General features: G+C 59.4%; 2 protein-coding genes across 3 annotated transcripts; one reads left to right on the forward strand and one right to left on the reverse strand.

Moving 5' to 3' along the window:
• Positions 1 to 3,005: 3,005 nt before the first annotated feature.
• TMEM203 (transmembrane protein 203) lies at positions 3,006 to 3,808 on the reverse strand. The gene has a single exon (XM_041474898.1). The coding sequence runs from the start codon at positions 3,652 to 3,654 to the stop codon at positions 3,244 to 3,246; it is 411 nt and encodes a 136-aa protein (XP_041330832.1). The 5' UTR covers positions 3,655 to 3,808; the 3' UTR covers positions 3,006 to 3,243.
• Positions 3,809 to 3,919: 111 nt separating this feature from the next.
• Positions 3,920 to 18,033, forward strand: NDOR1 (NADPH dependent diflavin oxidoreductase 1). 2 transcript variants are annotated; one of them, XM_041474896.1, is made up of 15 exons: positions 3,920 to 4,041; positions 4,921 to 5,055; positions 5,643 to 5,720; positions 5,989 to 6,086; positions 6,782 to 6,880; positions 7,455 to 7,556; positions 8,046 to 8,252; positions 8,557 to 8,678; positions 9,592 to 9,812; positions 10,171 to 10,278; positions 10,949 to 11,063; positions 11,904 to 12,050; positions 12,574 to 12,692; positions 15,034 to 15,128; positions 17,834 to 18,033. In XM_041474896.1, the coding sequence occupies exons 1-15, from the start codon at positions 3,946 to 3,948 to the stop codon at positions 17,976 to 17,978; spliced, it is 1,887 nt and encodes a 628-aa protein (XP_041330830.1). In that variant the 5' UTR covers positions 3,920 to 3,945; the 3' UTR covers positions 17,979 to 18,033. The 2 variants fall into 2 exon arrangements, with proteins under 2 accessions (XP_041330830.1, XP_041330831.1); XM_041474897.1 differs by lacking the exon at positions 15,034 to 15,128.
• The last annotated feature ends 341 nt before the right edge of the window (positions 18,034 to 18,374 follow it).

Raw genomic sequence — 18,374 nt, forward strand, 5'->3', positions numbered from 1 at the left:
ACATGGCTTCCTTGGGTCCTTGGGCACATCAGCCCCAGCCCTGTTTGGCTTCAGGGCTGTGCTCTGCTGAGAGTGAAATGTGCTATTTACTCCTAATTGAGAAAGGGACCAAGTGTCTCGTTCTGACTTCTGACAGACAAACCTGCTGTGGGGAAGCGAGGCTAGAGTACACACACACCCCTGTTTGATCTGCCTTTGACATGTATTTATTTGCCTGTGGCCCTTGCAGTGGCTCTGGCACCCAGCAGGGAGTTGCCAGGCTGGTGTGGGGACTCGGTGGGGCTCTAGCCCAGCCATCACTGCCAGGCTGACGGGTGTTTGTGAAATGACATCACCTCCACTGCCAACACCTTCCTGGTGCCTTCTGAAAGGAAAGCACCCTGACTCAGGGTTAAAAAAGGGACTCTCATTTCCCAGAACTCAGTTTCTGCTCCATGAGGTCACCCCAGTCCCAGGATGGGAGGTGCAGGTGGTGGCTCTGAGCATGTCCCATGTCCCCCGGGGAGCTGCTCCACTTGCCCCGTGTTCCTTTGCCAGGCATTCCCTGGGTCTTGCTGTGACTTGTCCCAGCAGACACCAGCTCCAGCCCTCCCTTCCACTCTGATTCCAGCAGGACTGGTGGAGTTTGGGCCATTTGGAGCTTCCTTCTGCTCAGGTGCTGCCCATGGCAAGTTGCAGGGAGGGATGGAGGTCCCTTGTGCCACCCATTCCCTGATGTGTTTTGGGAGCCCCCTTGTCCCCCTGGAGGCCCAGGCCATGCTGGAGCCCTGTCCTCCTGGTGCATGGAGCCCATCTGGGCTGTGCCAGGCTGTGCTGTGTGCATGGACACGGCAGCACTGGCTGCTCTCCTGCAGTGTACTGTCCCCAATTTCAGGTGGCTCTCCAGGGGCTGCTCCAGTCCCTGCAGCAGCTGGAACACATGGAGAAGGGTGGCAGCTGGGGCTGGTACTGCCCTGTGCCACAAGAATGCTACTTTGGCACTGGGGCTGGGCTGTGCAGAGGCTCCTTCCCCACCAGCCCAGGGTACAGAGGGGCTCAGGGCTGGGATCTGCAGCAGCAGCCCTGGGAAGCTGCACCTCTCTCCCAGGGTATCCACAGGGCCAGACCAGCAGGGACTCCCTGCTGATGGGTTTGGGAAAGGACCCACCAGCCACAGCAGCAAAAATGAACCCAGAGGTGACATTTTCATCTTTGCCAGGGTGTACTGCAGCGTGGGGAAGAGTTCTGGCTGGGACTTGAGGAGTCTCCAGGCCAGGCCAGACACCTTGATCTCACACTGGCAGGGAATGGGTGTCAGGGTCCCCTCAAGCTGTGTCAGAGGGGGAGGCTCCAGCAGGATTTCTCCATGGGGGGTGCTCCCAGAAAGAATTCTGTGTGGCCACAGGCTGGTGTGCCAGCACTGCACTGCTGAGTGCCAGGGCAAATGCCACAAGGTTTGTTCCCGGATTTGGTGGCCCTGGGCACAGCAGGTGACTCCTCTGCACCAAGCACGAGTTCTGGGAAGGGACACGGGGTGGTCCTGGCTGCCAGACCACCCCCACCCCAGCACCCCCACCAGGTCACCTCTGTGTCCCCAAACACCACAGGGAAGCTGCCTTACCTTGGAGGAGCAGAGCTGGGACACGCTGACCACTGGCTTGTCCCCAAGGCAGCAGCAAAGCACTGGCAGAGCCACTTGCAGGTGAGGCGGGTGGCACACGGGGATGTGGCACACGGGGAGACATCCCCCTGTCTCAGACAGCACCCCAGTGACAGGGCTGGTGCTGGTTTGGGACGCAGGGTGCAGGCAGCCCCAGCAGGGCTGGGCAGCAGCAAAGGGCTCCGTGCTGTGCAGCGAGGCTGAGGGATGTGATCATCTGTTTGATCTTCCTTGGGGCTGATGAGCCCCTTCCTGAGTTTATTAATTAGCTGGTTGTTGGCAGCTGTGGGAGTGTCCAAAGGCACCATCGGTCCCCAGGGCCATTCTGTGAGTGTCCCCTCCTGACTCAGAGGCTTTGCTGTCTGTCCTGCTCCTCTCCTGTCCCTCACCTGCTGCGGCTCCAGTCCCCCAGCGCTGCAGCAGCCACTGTCCCCACACAGCTCCCACCCACAGCCCCCTCCCAGCCCCACACAGTGACCCTGTGGCTGCTGCTGACACCCTTCCTGGGACAGCAGGTGACAGAACAGCCCTGGCCTGTGCACTCGGGGTGATGGGGGCGTGTGGCACAACCACAGCAAGAGGATGAGCTCACACTGCTGTGAGCCGCGGGTGACGAGCAGCAGGTGGCTGCCACCTCCCAGGTGACATGTCCTTGGCTCAGGGGAGCCAGAGAGAGGCTCCAAGGGGAATAACCTGAGCACCTGGGGCAGGTGACAGCAAGCCCTGGGAGACTGCATCCCAAGGGGAAACAGGAGCTGAAGAGCACCTGTGAGGCAGGTCCAGTGTCACCTCAGGGTGTGCAAGAATCACAGAACCTCCTGAGCTGGAGGGACCCATGGGAATCATCCAGTGCAGCCCCTGGCCCTGCACAGACACCCCAACAATGCCACCCTGGGCATCCCCGTGACACTGGCCCTCCACACACTGCTCTGCACTCCCACAGGGAATACTGAATTCCTCCTGTTCTCTGGGGGCTCTGGGGGCAGTGTTGCAGCCCGAGGCTGGGGCGCAGTGAGACCCCCCTTCAGAACCAGCACCAGCCATGCACGCTCCTGCCTCCTCACACCCCCATTTCCATGTTTAGGAAATGGAGTGAAACACAAAGAGGCAAAATCATATTCCTGTTCAAAAATACATACGCCAGTGATCTCAACATGACCTCACAAAACCCTGTCAGGGCACTGAAGGTAGGAAATGCTCAGGGAGGTGAGGGGACAGATGGAAATCCATGAGCCAGCTGCCAGGCAGGGCAGGGCAGGGCAGAAGTCTGGGCTGTACCGGGACATCTACAGCAACCAGCCACCCTCCAGGCAGCAGTTTGAGGTACAACAGCTTTCCAGGAAAAAAGAATTTATAAATAAACACAATCCTTCAACGCATTTTTATTCTAAAATAAAATAACTGTCACGCCCAGCCGCGCTCGCGGGACAGGACAAGGCAGGGGCTGAGGGAGCACAAACAGGGATGTGCAGCTTTTGGAGAAACGTGATGCTCTGCTCCGCAACACGGCCGCGAGCGGGGCACTGCCCTGTCCCGGCCTGTCACCTTCCCCTCCGCAGGGGACAGCGAGGGGAGCGGCTCCGGGCACGTCCCCCGGGCCGGGCTCAGTTCACGCGGCAGGCCCGGATCATGAGCAGCTGGAGCAGGATGAAGACGGGCGACATGATGAGCCCGTACCAGAGCTCCCGCGTGTGCTCCACCAGCTTCTGGCACAGCAGCATCTCGAACACGAACTTGAGGCTGAGGATGGTGAGGATCCAGAAGAGCCGCAGCACCGCCAGGCGCTTCTCCCCGTCCTGGAACAGCCGCACGGACACGATGGTGGTGAAGTAGGTGCTGAGCCCGTCGGCGGCGAAGAAGGGCACGAACACGATCCACCAGGAGAGCGCGGCGGCCGCGCCGTCCACCTTGAGCACGAGCAGCACGGAGAAGGCGAGCAGGGCCAGCCCGTGCAGGAAGATCTCGAAGGTGGCGAAGCCGAGCCACTGCACGAGCTCGCGCAGGGAGAACAGCATCGTCTGGCGCTACGGTTACGGCACCGGCACCGGCACCGGCACCAGTCCCCAGCCCGGCAACGACACCGACGCCGGCCCTTGACCCGGCACCGGCTCGGCTCGGCACCGACACCGGCACAAGTCCCCGGCCCGGCCCGGCCCAGCACCGGCACAAGGCCCCGGCCCGGCACCGACGCCAGCCCCTGACCCGGCACCGGCGCCAGGCCAGGCCCGGCCCGGCGGCGCGGAGCGATGGCGTCACGGTGAGAGGCGGTGGACGGGTGACGGGTGACGTCATCAGGCGGGGAGACGATGAGCGGGGAGTCCCGGCGGCTCACCCTCAGTGATGACGTCAGCGGGAGCTGTCGCGCAATGGTGACGTCAGAGCCGGCATGGGGCCAGTCCATGGTGAGTCCCGCAGAGCGGCCGGGCCGGGCCCGGGGGTGCTCACCTGCTGAGGAGAATCCCCGGGAGCTACTGCCAGGGCCTGGAGGGGCTCCGGGAGAGCTGGAGAGGGACTGGGGACAGGGGATGGAGGAACAGGACACAGGGAATGGCTTCCACTGCCAGAGGGCAGGGCTGGATGGGATATTGGGAATTAGGAATTGTTCCCTGGGAGGGTGGGCAGGCCCTGGCACAGGGTGCCCAGAGCAGCTGTGGCTGCCCCTGCATCCCTGGCAGTGCCCAAGGCCAGGCTGGATGGGACAGTGGGAGGTGTCCCTGCCATGGCAGGGGTGGAATGGGATGGGCTTTAAGGCCCCTTCCAACCCAAACCACTCTGGGATTCTGTGATTTTATTTTTTATTATTATGATTTAATTTGTTATTCCATGGGCACATGGTGATGGCAGCTGTTTGCAGCTCAGACAGCTCCCAGGGCTGGGCCCTTGCTCTGCCAGAGTCTGGCTGAGAGCGCCGTGTGGTCTCACCTTTGTGTGTCGCTGAGCCTCGAGGCTCTGCCCCAGCCCCCTCAGGTGAGGCAGGATTCGCAGGGCACACAGAAAGGTTACACCGGGATTGGGGAACACCCAGGGCTGTGCTCACCCTGTGCTGGTGAGGGCACAGTAGTGTCCCTGCTTATTCTTTGGGCTGGGACATGGGATCACTCTCTCAGTGCTGCACAGAGAGCCCGGGAGCCTTGACTCCCTGTGCTGAATGCCAGCTGCTCACCATCCCTGTGCTGTGTCAGCCCCTGGGGGGTCAGTGCTGCTCAGCCCAGGGCAGCCCCAGCCCTGCCTCCCCTCCTGCCCCTTCCCTCCGGTGACTTCCCTGCTGTTGTGTCCTGCAGATGGCAGAACGGGGACTCCTGGTGCTCTTTGGCAGCCAGACTGGCACAGCTCAGGACGCGGCGGAGAGGGTTGGAAGAGAGGCGCAGCGGCGGCGCTTGCGGTGCCGCGTGGAGGCCCTGGACAGCTGTGACCTGGTGAGTGGGTGGGACACGGGGCTGCTCGGGCATCCTGCTCTGCTCCAGCCCCACCAGCCCCACAGGCACGGACACCTCCCGCAGGACCACGGAACCATGGCACAAGCTGAGTTGGAAGCAACCCATCAGGATAATCGAGTCAGCTCCTGGCCCTGCCCAGGACACCCCAACAGTCCCACCCTGTCTCTGACAGTGTTCTCCAAATGCTGTTGAACTCAGACAGGCTTGGTGCTGGTTGCTCCAAGCCCTGTCCAGCCTGGCCCTGGATACTTCCAGGAATCCAGGGGCACCTACAATTTCTCTGGGTAACCTGTGCCAGAACCTCATCACCCTCACAGGGAAGAATTTCTTCCTAATATCTGACCTAAACCTGCCCTCCTTCAGCTTATGGACATTCCCCCTTGTCCTGTCTCTCCATCCCTTGTCCCCAGTCCCTCTCCATCTTTCCTGGAGTCCCTTTAGGCCCTGGAAGGGGCTCTGAGCTCTCCCTGCAGCCTTCCCCAGGCTGAACACCCCCAGCTGTCCCAGCCTGGCTCCAGAGCAGTTTGGAGCCTGCTGACCTGACTGTGCCATGTTTGTACCCACAGGCCAACCTCATCCATGAGCCCTTGGTGGTGTTTGTGTGTGCAACCACCGGCCAGGGAGACCCACCTGACAATATGAAGGTAGGACGTGCTCCTGTCCTGTTGCTTTAATGTTCCTGCTGCAGAGCTCTCCTGAAGCAGCTCGAGCAGGGGTTGTTCTTGCTGGGGGAGCTTTGCAGCAGCACCAGTCACATTCTAGGAAACAGGAGCAGGGGCACTTCTGCAGAAAGCTGTGCTTCCCACTGCTGGGATGCAGGAGGCTCCAGAGGGTGGGTGAGCAGGGATGCAGGGACAGGCAGGCAGGAGGGTGCCTGGCAGCAGCAGGACTGGCTGGATGTGTCTGTCCTAGATGTTCTGGCGGTTCCTGTTCCGGAAGAGCCTCCCTGCCAACTCCCTGTGCCAGCTGGACTACGCCGTGCTGGGCCTCGGGGACTCCTCCTACCCCAAGTAAGCAGCCCCTGGGCAGCTCTTCCTCACAGCTCTGACTGCAGTAGAAAGCAGAGTGGCTGGAGAGCCAGGGGGTAAGGGGAGACAGAGTCTGATTCTGGAGCAGCAGCTCAAGCAAAATGAACTCCCCCCAGCCTTAAAAATCCTTGCCCTACTATGTCCCTCCTCACCTCCAGGAATTAGTCTTCTGGCCTTTTCTTTCCTCCCAGCCTCACCAAGGATGCTTTGCTGCAGTGGGTCAGACATCATATGTCAGTCTTTTATCACAGCTATGGGCCAAGGCAACAGGAGACATCAAACAGAGGTTACAGCCAGCCATGTTAGTCCCAGGTTTTGCCCAGAAGATTGTTCCTGTGTGCCTCAAAGAGCTCTAGTGAGAGGGATGGGTGTGCTTGAGCTCTGTGGGGCAGTGGGGGCCTGGAGGGAAGAAAATGTTCTATGGCTCAGGGCACAAGCTGCCCTGAAAGGAAGCTGGGCCTCCCCTTGTCCCATCTTGGGGCTGAGCACAGCCTGTGAGGGCCAGCAAGTGGCACTTAGCTGGTTCTGTGAACTGGCACGGGCTGGGCAGGGCATGGGCCACGTCACAGTACTGGCTCTGCCTGTGTGCTCTGGTGGCCCTGGCAGTGTGTGCTGGTGCTGTGGCAGTGCCTGCTGTGCTGCTGGAGCAGCCCTGCCCTGTGTTATTCTCTGCTCAGGTTTAATTTCATTGCAAAGAAGCTGCACAAACGGCTCCTTCAGCTCGGGGGCAACCCGCTGCTGCCAGTGGCCTTGGGAGATGACCAGCATGACCTGGGGTAAGAGCGCAGAGGAGGGGTGGCAGGGGGGCCCCAGGGTGCTCTGTGCTGGGGCTGATGGCAGGGCTGTGTGCTGCTCCCACCATGGGGCTGCTCCTGCAGCTCTCTGGGAATGTGCTGATCTCTGCTCATAACCCTCCTGTGCCAGGACCTGGGCCACCTGCTTCTCCAGGGTGTCCCATGACCCCCAGAACGTGGCCATGACCCCTGGCTGAGCCCCAGCCCTGTTCAGAGCAGGGCATGGCTGTGTCACACAGCCCTGTGCCTGCAGGCATCGCAGCAGCCTCAGCAGTGCTCGCCTGGCACAGGGCGAAGGCTGTGGATGGCTCAGGGACACAGTGACCCCCATGACTCAGTGCTGCTCAGGGGCTGGAGATCCTGTTCAGGTGTCAGTGGTTGGGCCCTGAAGAGGGACTGAGTGTGTAGAGTTTGTGAGATATGTTTCTTCCCAGACCTGAAGTTGGAAGGGAATGGCCTGGGATGACTGTGGGAATGGTTCTTGGGCATGTGCAGGGGTAGCAGGGCTTGACCCTGCAGGGATGATGTAGCTGCAGCCTCAATTTCCCACTTGCAGGCCAGATGCAGTGGTTGATCCCTGGCTCATGGCCTTGTGGGACAAGATCCTTGCCTTGTATCCTCTCCCTCCTGGCCTTGAGATCATCAGTCCCGACGTGCGGTGAGTGGAGGGGGTGAGCAGGGATTGCTGGGGCCAGCTGGGGTGAAAGGCTCTGCTTCCTTGGCTGTTCTCCAGAGTGGAGATGTGCTTTCCTTGGAGCAGGAACACTCCCCACAGCTTCTGGTGTCCCCAGTGTCCCTTGTGCTTTGGTCACAGGTGGCCCATCTCTCTCTGGATGGGTGTCCCCTTTTTCCCTGGGGGATGTGACAGCTGCCCCGGCTGGGTTCTGCCCATCCTGCTGTCCTGATGTGTCTCTGGCCCTGGCAGAGTGTGTGTGCCCAGCCAGCCTCCCTCTGCATGCTCTGGAGCCTTTGGGATCTCCTCCTGGTGATCTCCATTGCATTCCCTTACACAGGCCCGCTCCAGGGGACGGGGATTATGGCTGGTGGATACAGTGGGACACTCCAGGCCTCTCCCTGTCTCTCGTCTTGCAGAGGAGCTGTGGCATGGAGGTAACCCTGCTGCATTGCATTGTTCTCCTCCCCACAGTCTGCCCCCCAAATACACCATGCACTACCTGCCCGAGGACTCCCCACACCCCGAGAGTGACCTGCTCCAGCCAGCAGCCCCCCAGGCTGCTCCGTGCGAGCTGCACCCCTTCGCTGCCCGCGTGGTGTTCAACCAGAGGGTCACAGCACCGTCCCATTTCCAGGATGTCCGGCTCCTCGAGTTTGACATCGCGGGCTCAGGGATCACGTGAGCATTTTTCTGATCCCCCCAAGCTCTGTCATGTGGGACCAGGTGTCCTGGAGCCTGCCCTGCTCTTCCGTCACCCTTCCTCACTGATGTCTGAGGCTGCAGTCTTGTGGTCATGGTCCCTGCTGTGAGTCCCCATCCATGGAGTGGGGGTCCTGCCCATGGGTCAGCTCCCTTTGCCTGTCAGAGCAGTTGGTGGCACTTGGAATTTGCCTCCCCTGGAGTGGGTGCTGGTCGGGGTGGCCGTGCTGTGCCTGTGGCTCTGCCCCGTGGCTGTGCTTGGCAGCTCCCCCTGCATTCCCAGGTTCAGTGCGGGGGATGTGGTGATGATCCAGCCGCAGAACTGCCTTGAAGATGTGCAGCAGTTCTGCCAGCTGCTGCGCCTGGAGCCACACAGACGCTTTGTGCTGAAGCCCACGGAGCCTGGTAGGTCCTGCCTGCTGCTCCTTCCCCTTCCTGCTGAGACAGGGCATCCCCTGAGCTCTGGCCCAGGCTGGAGCTCCGCTCTTCCTTTGCTGTAGACCTGGTTGGGGGTGCTGGATGGACACAGGACACCTGCCTGTCCTTCCCTCCAGTGCTGTGTGTGCATCCTATGCAGGGCCAGTGTGACTGGAGGAATCCAGCAGTGCCAGGCTCCACCTGAGCCTTGTGCCTTGGCAGCCCCAGCACAGACTGGGGGAGGGTCCTGCAGCCTCCTCAGCCCCAGGCCCAAACTGGGAATCTTGTGCTTCCTTGCATGGTGGGTGCAGGTCTTCCCACTCTGCCTGTGCCCCAGGGACCTCCCGAGGGGCTCCTGCAGCCATAAACCAGCACAAGCAGCCAAAGGAACCCCTTGGAGGCCCCCCAGAGCTCTTGGTGCCTGTGTGGAACAGGGAGCGTTTTTCTCCTGGCTCCTGAGCGCCCATTCCACTTCCAACTTCTCTGTGTCTGTCCATGCTGGAATTTCTGGCACACAAACCCAAGAGAAATTCAGGCTGTTCCTCACACCCTTGGGAGGGACGTGGGAGACACGGACAGGCCTGACATGTGACATTGCTGGTTATTTCCTCTGCATTGTGTGCAGGCAGGGTGGGAGTCATGTGGATAAGGCATTATCCCAAAGCACCTGCCAAAAGTGGGGGATGGTTGAACACTGCAGACTTCCTCTGTTGCAAACTTGTGGGCTTGAAAAGCAAACTGGGGAGAGCAGGGACTGGAGGCCCACTGTGGGAGCAGGGATGGGTGGAGTTGGCTCCAGTAGCACGTGGGTGCTGCAGGCAGCAGAGCTGTCCTGCTCTGGGGACAGCAGGCAGGCAGTCCCTGCAATCCCCTGAGCTGTCCCCGCTGTCTTGCCTTGCAGGCACATCCCTCCCTCCTCTCCTGCCACAGCCCTGCACCATCCAGTACCTGGTGACACACTACCTGGACATCTCCTGTGTGCCACGGCGCTCCTTCTTCGAGCTCCTGGCATCCTTCTCCACAAATGAGCTGGAGCGGGAGAAGCTGCAGGAGTTCAGCTCGGCACAGGGCCAGGAGGATCTGTACAGCTACTGCAACCGGCCCCGCAGGACCACGCTGGAGGTGGGGCTGGAGCAGGGCAGAGCTGCCCCTCAGGGCTGTGCTGGGGCTGAAGGCACCCAGGACACGATCAGCCATGATTTCTTGGCTGAGGAGTTTAATTTACTTCACCCACTTTCTGAAGTGGATTTCCACTGGTGGTTAAGACCAGCTCTAGATCCTTGTGGGCTCCGGGTGGGCTCTGTGTTGCTCTGGGAGACACGGGGCAATGGGACAGGGTGGCTGGTGCTCAGAGGTGCTCCCTGTGGTGCCTTTGGTGGCACAGCTGTGTGGGACACACAGCTGTGTGGTGCCTCTGGCACCCTGAGGGCAGGCAGGCTGCCTTCTGGGGTCACCAGGCCTCGCCCTCTTGGCTTTGCAGGTCTTGTGGGATTTCCCTCACACCACATGTGCCATCCCAACTGATTACCTGCTCGACCTCATCCCTCGCATCAGACCCCGTGCCTTCTCCATTGCCTCCTCCCTGCTGGTAAGAGCTCAGCCCTTCTGGCCTCATTTCAGAGTCTGAACAGAGGGTCTGGCAGGGCCTGCACTGACTGTTGGTGCAGATGTCCCCTCCACAGCCTGCCCAAATCCCTGCTCTGCACTCAGCCTGCAACAGCCCGATGTGCTGCATGCAAACTTGAGGGCTAGGTCAGCCTTCAGATTAGACTTGCTCTCCTGCAGCCCTGCAAGGGCCAGGCCTGACCCAGCACACCTCAGAGGTCTGGTGTCGCTGTCCCTGGGAGCAGTGGGATGCGGTGCCACCGGAGTGTCCCGGGAGCTGGGCAAGGGGGAGTGCTGCTCCCTGCTCCTGCCAGGAGGTGGCAGTGGGACCGGCCCGGCTCCCTGCGGACTCAGCCCGTGCACGGCTGGATTTGTCCTCCACGGGAGTCTCTTGGGCTGGACAGTCACCATCACTGTTGCCAGCTGAATGTGCAGAGCATTCCTGTAGCAGTGGTTCTCCAGGAAAACCCCCTTGCCCGCTGGAAAGGTTTTGAGCAAAGGTGTGCTCCATTGTAAGTGGCTGTGCCAGACTAGGACGGGTGTTGCAGGCAGCCTGGTGGGAGCTGGGCGCAGGCTCTGTCCCTGGAGGAGGGGAGGTGTCCTCTCCATGAGGAGCTGTGCAGGGTGTGTGCTCATGGCTCTGTGTGACACAGGCCCATCCTGAGCGGATTCAGATCCTCGTGGCTGTGGTGCGGTACAAGACACGGCTCAACAAACCCCGCCGTGGGCTCTGCTCCACCTGGCTGGCTTCTCTCAACCCAGAGCAGGGTAAGTGCTTGGACTCTGTGAGAATTCTGAGTGCTTCCCACAGCACCCAGTGTTCATCCCTTGGGCCTGTGATGGAGCTGTGTGGGTGCTGACCATGTGCAGGAGCTGCCTGGCTGGAGCACCAGCTCCATGGGGAACACACTGGCTTGGCAGGATGGTCCTGCTGTCCTTCCTCACTGCCCCATCCTCATCAGAGCACGGTGTGCCTCTCCAGCTTACCCTGACCTCCCAGGTTTCTCCCAGCTGCTTGACCCTGCAATCTCACTGTGGGCTGCTCCTGGTGTCCTGGAGCTGGTAGCACTCTGCTGGCCACCTCCAGTCCCATAGTCACAGCCCTGGGAAGGCTGGTCCCTTCTTCCACAGAATCACAGAAAAAGCTGAATTGGAAGGGACCCATAAAGATCATCAAGTCCCACCTCTGGCCCTGCACAGACACCCCAAATCCCACCCTGTGCATCCTGGAGAGCCTTGTCCAAATGCTCCTGGAGCTCTGGCAGCCTTGGGGCCTCCCTTACATCCAGTCAGGTTGGGATCTCTGCTTGCCTCTGCTGCTGTGTTCCCTGGCACAGGCTGTGTGAGGAGAGGGTTGTCCTGCAACCAGTGTGCTGGGGGAATCTTGCCTTGCTCTGGGCTTCACTCAACTTCTTGCAGAGGCAGTGCTGAGACAGCTGAAGGGCTTTTCACACACACAGTGTACCCTCAGTGTACCCAGGGGGTGATGAGCCAGGTCTGTCTGTGTCTTTGGAGCACCCTGGAACAGCTGGGTGCCCACTCACCCTCTGCAGAAAGGCACAGGGCACTGGTGCTGGAGTGATGCTTGTCAGTCTCTCTGTTTCACAGGTGATGTCCGGGTGCCTCTTTGGGTGAAGAAAGGAGGAATGAAGTTCCCAGCTGACCCTGCCACCCCTGTGATCATGATTGGCCCTGGCACAGGAGTGGCACCCTTCCGAGCAGCGATACAGGAGCGGGTGGCACTGGGGTGTAGAGGTGAGGGATGGTCCTGGGAGGCACTCAGGGTGCCCCTTGCACAGACAGGTCTGTGTCAGCAGATGGAAGGATGGACTGGGGGCTCGTGAGGGTTCCACCAGGTCAGGCTTTGTTGTGTTGAGCAGAAGCAAGCTGAGCTCTGGGGCAGGTGAGGCCCAGAGCCTGCTATGTGCAGCCTGTGTGGTTATTCACAGGCTGTGCTGCAGGGCAGCTCCTTGGGTTGGGTCAGGCTCTGCAGAGGCTCTTTCTTGGCTCTCTGAGAGTGAGCATGGGTTACTGAGCTCAGCTGCTGCTGCAGCCTGTCCCATCCTCATTCCCTTGGCTCAGGGAACAGGCAGCCCTGGAGGACATTTTCTGCCCTCCTCCTTTTTCAGCAGACGGGGGCCTCTGGTTGCCATAGGTCACTTGACTTCCTGCTCACTTCATGCTCATGGCTCTGCAGGCCGGGGCTGTCAGGCAGGTGGCACCAGCAGTGCCCAGCACTGGGTGCTCCCAGCACAGCCCTGGTGCTCTGCTCCTACAGGGAACTGCCTCTTCTTCGGCTGCCGATACCAGTCCAAGGACTTCTACTGCCAGACGGAGTGGGAAGAGCTGGTGGCAAAGGGCTTCCTGACACTCTTCACAGCCTTCTCCAGGGACCAGGTTAGTGCCCAGAAGAGGAGGGTGGGCACAAGACCATCTCAGGCAGCACTGATGGGACTCTGCCAGGGTGTCTGTCCCGTGTACCTGTTGGCACGATCTGCAAGGGATCTGCTGAGGTGGCACAGCATGCACCTCCTTCCCCCACACACCTCAGTGCTGGCTGAGATCCCCTCCTGCCCTGCAGAGACGTGTCTGACTAAGTTGAGCTGGAAAGGTTGCTGGGACAAGGCTGGAGAACAGCAGAACAGATAAGGCATTAACCAGCTTTGTTTGGCTGGACCACGTGAGTGATAAAAGGCTCCCAGGCCTCTCTGAGGGTCACCAGGAAATAACTTCTTGGTTAAGTACCCCTCCTCATGGTGTCCCTCTGAGCCCTGGCTGAAGCTGAGGAGCTTGGCCTCTGTGCCAGCTCTCTCTGAGTCCCAGATATATGGAGAAAAGCTCCCCCCATGGGTATGAGCACACCCACAACTCAGCCCCTGTTTGCTTCCTGCTTTCCCAGGCAGTGTCTCTGGTGGGCAGCCCTCATCCCCCCTTGGGGCTGCAGTGCTGCCAGAGAGGTTCCCTGAGCTGGGGATCTGTTTCACTGCCTTCCTCTGTCCCTTGATGGCACCGAAAGCTCAGCCTGGCTTGGGAACAGAGGTGTAATAAAAAGGGAATGACAATCTCATAGTAGCTCAGCTGCCCCAGCCCCAGCCCTTTCTCCTGGCTGTGTGCATGTGTTGACATGAATTCACTGTCTTTTATCTACTCACTTGTAAGGCAGGAGCTGGGTGCTTCTGTGACGGCTTTCCAAGTCTGTGGTGAACAGGAGCAGCACTGCAGAGGGGCGTTGAATGACCAGTGAAGGGGCACCTGCTGCTCTCTGAATCTGGAGAGCAGCCAGAGCCACCTTTCGCTCTTGCTGAATGTGGAGGGATGGGACTTCCATTGGAGTGTCCCCTCTCTCCTGCTCCACAGGCCAAAGCCGTTTGTCACCAGTCGTCTGCCCCCAGGGCAGAGTGGGAGCACAGCCAGATGGGGTAAGCCACATTGGGCTCATTGTGCCTTTGGCTTCAGAGATACCACAGCCTTTAACTCATCAAAAAGTTTGTTGTCTAAGACCCAGGTGAGGGCTGGCATGCTCCGTAGCTGAGCAAAGTTTTGCTCTTCTCTCTAAAGTCCCTTTGCAGGTACCCCCTGTCCCAGCACATCCACCCGCAGTGCAGACTGGTCCTGGCCGAACATGGATGTCCTGAGACATCGTGACCCCAGTTTGTCACTGGGGGGCTCTGGTTTCTAGTCCTTAGATGATCCCCTCGGAGCCCAGCCTGGCTGGCAGGGCCTTTGGCAGCACTGAGCTTGTTACTGTTGATGAAGCTGAGGCCGGCTGTGCTGGTGCTGGTGATGGCACTGCCCAGTCAGAGCTGTGCCCAGGCCGAGCTGGCACTCCAGGGCCATCAGCCAGTGGGACCCACAGTGACCAGCCCCTGTGACAGCCTGGGCTCAAGCTGCTTAGGGCTGTTCCCACACACATCTCCAGCCTGCAGGACCTGAGCCACAGCGAGAGCTGTCGTGCCTTTGGAGAGGGGGGCGTGGGGAGGAGGCTGTGCCCATGGCCCAGCTCACCACTGTGCACAGTCGGGCGTGGGGGGACGCCCAGCACAGGGCTGGCCTTCATCACAGTGTCACCTTTGTCACGGGAGCCCTCTGGGCCAGCAGTGAGTTCAGACACGTTGGCAATGGTGTTCTCTTGGGCAGGAGCCAGGGCTGTAGGCAGTTGCTTGGATTCTTGAAGTCTTGTGGATTAACCCTTTGGGAACTCTCCTTGACTGGGCTGTACTGTGCCCAGAGCCAGTCCTCATCCAGTCCCTAAGCACAGTGGAGGGGCAGGGACTGGGACTGAGGCTGTCCCTCCAAGCTGTTTCAGGTTTCCAGCAGTCAGGGGTGCAGGGAAGGGTCTCTGTCCTATAGCAGACTTGGCACAGAAGGGCCACAGAGCCTTCTCTGCCCAGGCTGGGAGAAGAGAGAAGAGGGCAGGAGGAAAGCCCTCCCAGGGCCTCTCCAGGTCATGGCCCTGACCAGTGGGCACCCAGAGGATTTGGGGGGCTGCCTGGGGCCCAGTGTTCCCCACTGAAGCTCCTGCTGCTGCACCCATCTCCCACCAGCCCATCCCAGTGCAGACATCAGCTGAGGGGTTCCTGTTCCCCACACTGGTCATTGATCCAACTGCTTCTCCCAGTGCCTCCAGTTCCAGGGGGCTGTGCTGCCCTGAGCTCCTGGAAACAGCACCTGAGAACAGTCCTGAGAGCAGGAGCTGGGGCTGCTCCAGAGCTGTGGGCTCAGTGCCTTTTCCCTGCAGGAGGAGAAGGTTTATGTCCAGCACCGCATCCGGGAGAACGGGAAGCTGGTGTGGGAGCTGCTGAGCAGTGACAATGCTCATATCTACCTGGCTGGGTGAGTGAGAGGTCTCTGTGCAGGGCCTGGAGGAGCAGGGCTGCACATCTCTGCTTTTTCACCCACCTGGAGGGATTTCCTTGGTTCAGCCCTGTGTTGCAGAAGGGCAGCTCAGTCCTCCTCTCTGTATGTCCTGCTCTGAGTGGAACGTTTGTCACCTACCCCATGCTCGCCTTTGGAAGGGCACAGCTGAAACTGGTAAAGATTCTCCAGCCAATACCACCTGCCCAACCCTCTCCCTGCCCAGCCCTGACCCACAGCACATCCACACACAGGAGAGGCCTGGCCCCTGCACAGCCCTCTCCTCCAGCAGTGCTTGATGAAACTGGAGAAAAGGATTGTGTGGCACCTGTGGCCACTTGTGTGGGCAGGCTCCCCGGCAGTGCTGGGGCTCAGGAGCAGCTTTGGGAACCATGGGACATGCTCTGGCTCTTTGCATTCATAGCTGCCTCCCAGGGCAGGGACCAGCCCTGTTGCAGCACAGCCAGTCTCCTTGCACAGCGCAGTCCCTCTCCAGGCGCTTGTCTGGGGCTGGTTGCACCTCTGGAGCTGCTGGCCAGAAGATGGGTCTGCCCTTTGGGGTCAGACCTTTGGCAGCTCTGCTCTCAGCTCTGTGCCCGTGTCCTGGGCAGAGCCCTTGACCTGCCTGCACTCCAGGGAGAGGCTGCTCTCCATGCCCAGGGCAAGGCTTGGGAAATGCTCTGGGCTGTTCTGGAGCTGGGCAGAGCCCGCCCATGGCGCTTTTGTGCCCCCTGTGACCTGCGGAGTGCAGGCCTGGGCCCGGCTGTCGACATGAGCAGCGATTGCAGGAGGTTCTTTCCTGCCTGTCCTTCAGGAGAGCCGGAACTGCCCTGGTGCCTCGCAGGGCAGGACTGGCCTCGCTGCATTCCTGGGAGAAGGAGATTGGTGTTTACTTCCCAGGCAGTGGAGGCCAGGCCACCCCACTCCATCCTTCACGCTGCAGCATGGGGCTTCCTGAAGCCTCACCCCAAACTGGGCATTCCTGCCCTTGGGTCTGGGGTTTGGAGCACTTGGGACTTGGGGTTGTGCCTCCATCCACAGTCCAGATGCTGAGACTATTGAGGTATTGGGTCATGACTTTATTCTCTCCTTCCATTCTCTTTCCTACTTTTTGGTGCTGATGCAGATCCCCAAAGGCAATCAGTTTCTTGGAAAGAGCAGGGCTTGCACAGCTGTCCCCATGGCAGATTTTCTGTGGCCATGAGGATGGTATTTTGGACATCAGGGTTGCTCTGAGACTCCTCTTACTGGGGGCTTTGTCCCTGGCGTGGGGTGTCCCTGAGCCCCCCCATCAGGCAGGTGGGATCCCAGAGCCTTGGGATCCCTGTACTAGTGACATTGTGCTGATTACAGAGGACACTGTTCCTCCTTTCCTGAACAGCCCAAACCCTGTAGAAAGGCTTCCAGGATCACTGTGCCCCTCCCCAGCCCACAGACTGAACTGTCAGTGAGGTGCCAGGCAGGAAAGTGCAGGTGGGTGATCCTGTTTTCCCCCCAAATTCACAGTTTCAGCCAGACTGGGAGAAAGCTGGGGGAAGTGCATCCTGAGCTGTGTGACCCTGAGCAGCAGCCCTGGGCCATGGGACACTTGTGTCTGCCTTCCTTTCCTGGGCCAGGTGGGCTCTGGACAGCCAGGGCTGCATCTGCTCTATGGTTGTTTCTAGCTTGTCTCACTGAGGGGCAAAAAGGTTGAAAATGTCTATTTCTTTGAAAAAAAAAAAACTATTTGACATGTTTTCCATCACAAAGCCCAGCTCCATTATCTTGTACTTGCATATCAGTGCCTGACTCAGAAACAATGCGACTCTTCCAAAAAAAGAAGACCTCCTTTCTGGGTATTTTGGGATGTTAATCAGCTTCAAACGCAAGTCAGAATTCTGCCTTGTTCTTGGGAAACAGCAAGGACGTTGCCAGATGCTCGTGCCAATTGGAGCAGGCTGGGAAATTTTTTATTAGATGTTTTTTTTTGTCACATAGGCAGTTCATCAAATGAAATTCTCTCCAGGAAAAAAAAGTCAGAATTTCTGATTTCCCATAAGAAATAATTGTGATTGAAAGTGCTGATTTCTCTTTGGATATTTTCTACACAGGGGCTCAATGTTTTCTCCAGCATTTCTCTTGATTTTGAGGTTTGAACTGGCTTTGGTTCCAAATGTCACTATCAAACCAATCATTCTGGATTTCTTGAGAGCAGGCAGCAGCAGGACGGGAGCAGCTGCTCCTGCCCAGCTGAGGATCAGACATGCTTGACATTGAGTGATTCCAGAGATGAAAGGACAGGTTCCTGCCCTCCTGCTGATAAATTCCAACCCGTGCATGTTGCCTGTGTCTCTCTAATGAGGATGCTGGCAAATGCAGCTGTGTGGGGCTGGTGTTTGGGCTCCTGACCTGTGATGCTCCTTCCCTGGGGTCTGCGGCCCACGGCTGTGTTTTTGCCTTCACATGCCTGTGCTGAGGATCCCTGTGGATAACGGCTCTGCTCTTGAGGGAGTGGTAGGAGCTGCCTCTCAGGCCTGTCATTTACCCTGTGCCAGGCAGCCTGTGCCAGTACAAGGCAGGTTCCCATTGTCCTGTCGTGGGCTTGGCTACGGGGACTGCTGATTCCTGATCCTGGAGCACTGGGGCTGCTGCTCTGCCCCCCCGTGTTCCTCCTTGAACTCCATTGTGTCCTGTTCTCTCCCCAGGAATGCCAAGGAGATGCCAGCAGCAGTGGCCGAGGCCCTGCAGTCAGTGTTGCAGCTGGAGGGTGGCCTGTCCCCCTCAGAAGCAGAGGAGCATTTAAGAGCCCTGGAACGGTCCCGGCGCTTCCAGTCTGAAACCTGGTCATGAGCCTGGCTCCCTGCCTCCCCCTCCCAGACTGCCTGAATAAAGGAGCTAGCAAAGGGATCTGCCTCTGGCATCTTTCTTGGTCTGGGATTACCCCAGCCAGGGTAGGGGTGGATTTACCCAACCGGCCCCTCCCTGACAGCAGCAGGGCCATGGAGTGAGGGGACCCCATCTCCTGGGGGCTTTGGCTCCCTGTGCCCACACCCCACCAGAGCAGGGGCCAGAGGTCTCTTGCGGGTTCTGCTGGTTGGCTTTAGTGTGGGACTGATCTGCCCCACGTGTCCCAGCCCTGGGGGTCCCTGTCTGGGGTGGGTGGCACCCAAGGGTGTTGCTAGAGCCGTGGAAGTGGCAGTGGCCACTGTTTGTGGCAGGGCCAGAGGAAGGGAAGTATTGCATGGG

Source organism: Pyrgilauda ruficollis, unplaced genomic scaffold (assembly GCF_017590135.1).
Source record: "Pyrgilauda ruficollis isolate IOZ18807 unplaced genomic scaffold, ASM1759013v1 scaffold34, whole genome shotgun sequence".
Classification (NCBI taxonomy): Eukaryota; Metazoa; Chordata; class Aves; order Passeriformes; family Passeridae; genus Pyrgilauda; species Pyrgilauda ruficollis.

Coding starts and splice junctions, on each gene's coding strand:
- NDOR1 (XM_041474896.1), top strand. CDS start 3,946: ATGAGCGGGGAGTCCCGGCGGCTCACCCTCAGTGATGACGTCAGCGGG. Junction 5,056..5,642: donor CCCTGGACAGCTGTGACCTG/GTGAGTGGGTGG, acceptor TTGTACCCACAG/GCCAACCTCATCCATGAGCC. Junction 12,693..15,033: donor CAGCCTTCTCCAGGGACCAG/GTTAGTGCCCAG, acceptor TTTTCCCTGCAG/GAGGAGAAGGTTTATGTCCA.
- TMEM203 (XM_041474898.1), bottom strand. CDS start 3,654: ATGCTGTTCTCCCTGCGCGAGCTCGTGCAGTGGCTCGGCTTCGCCACC.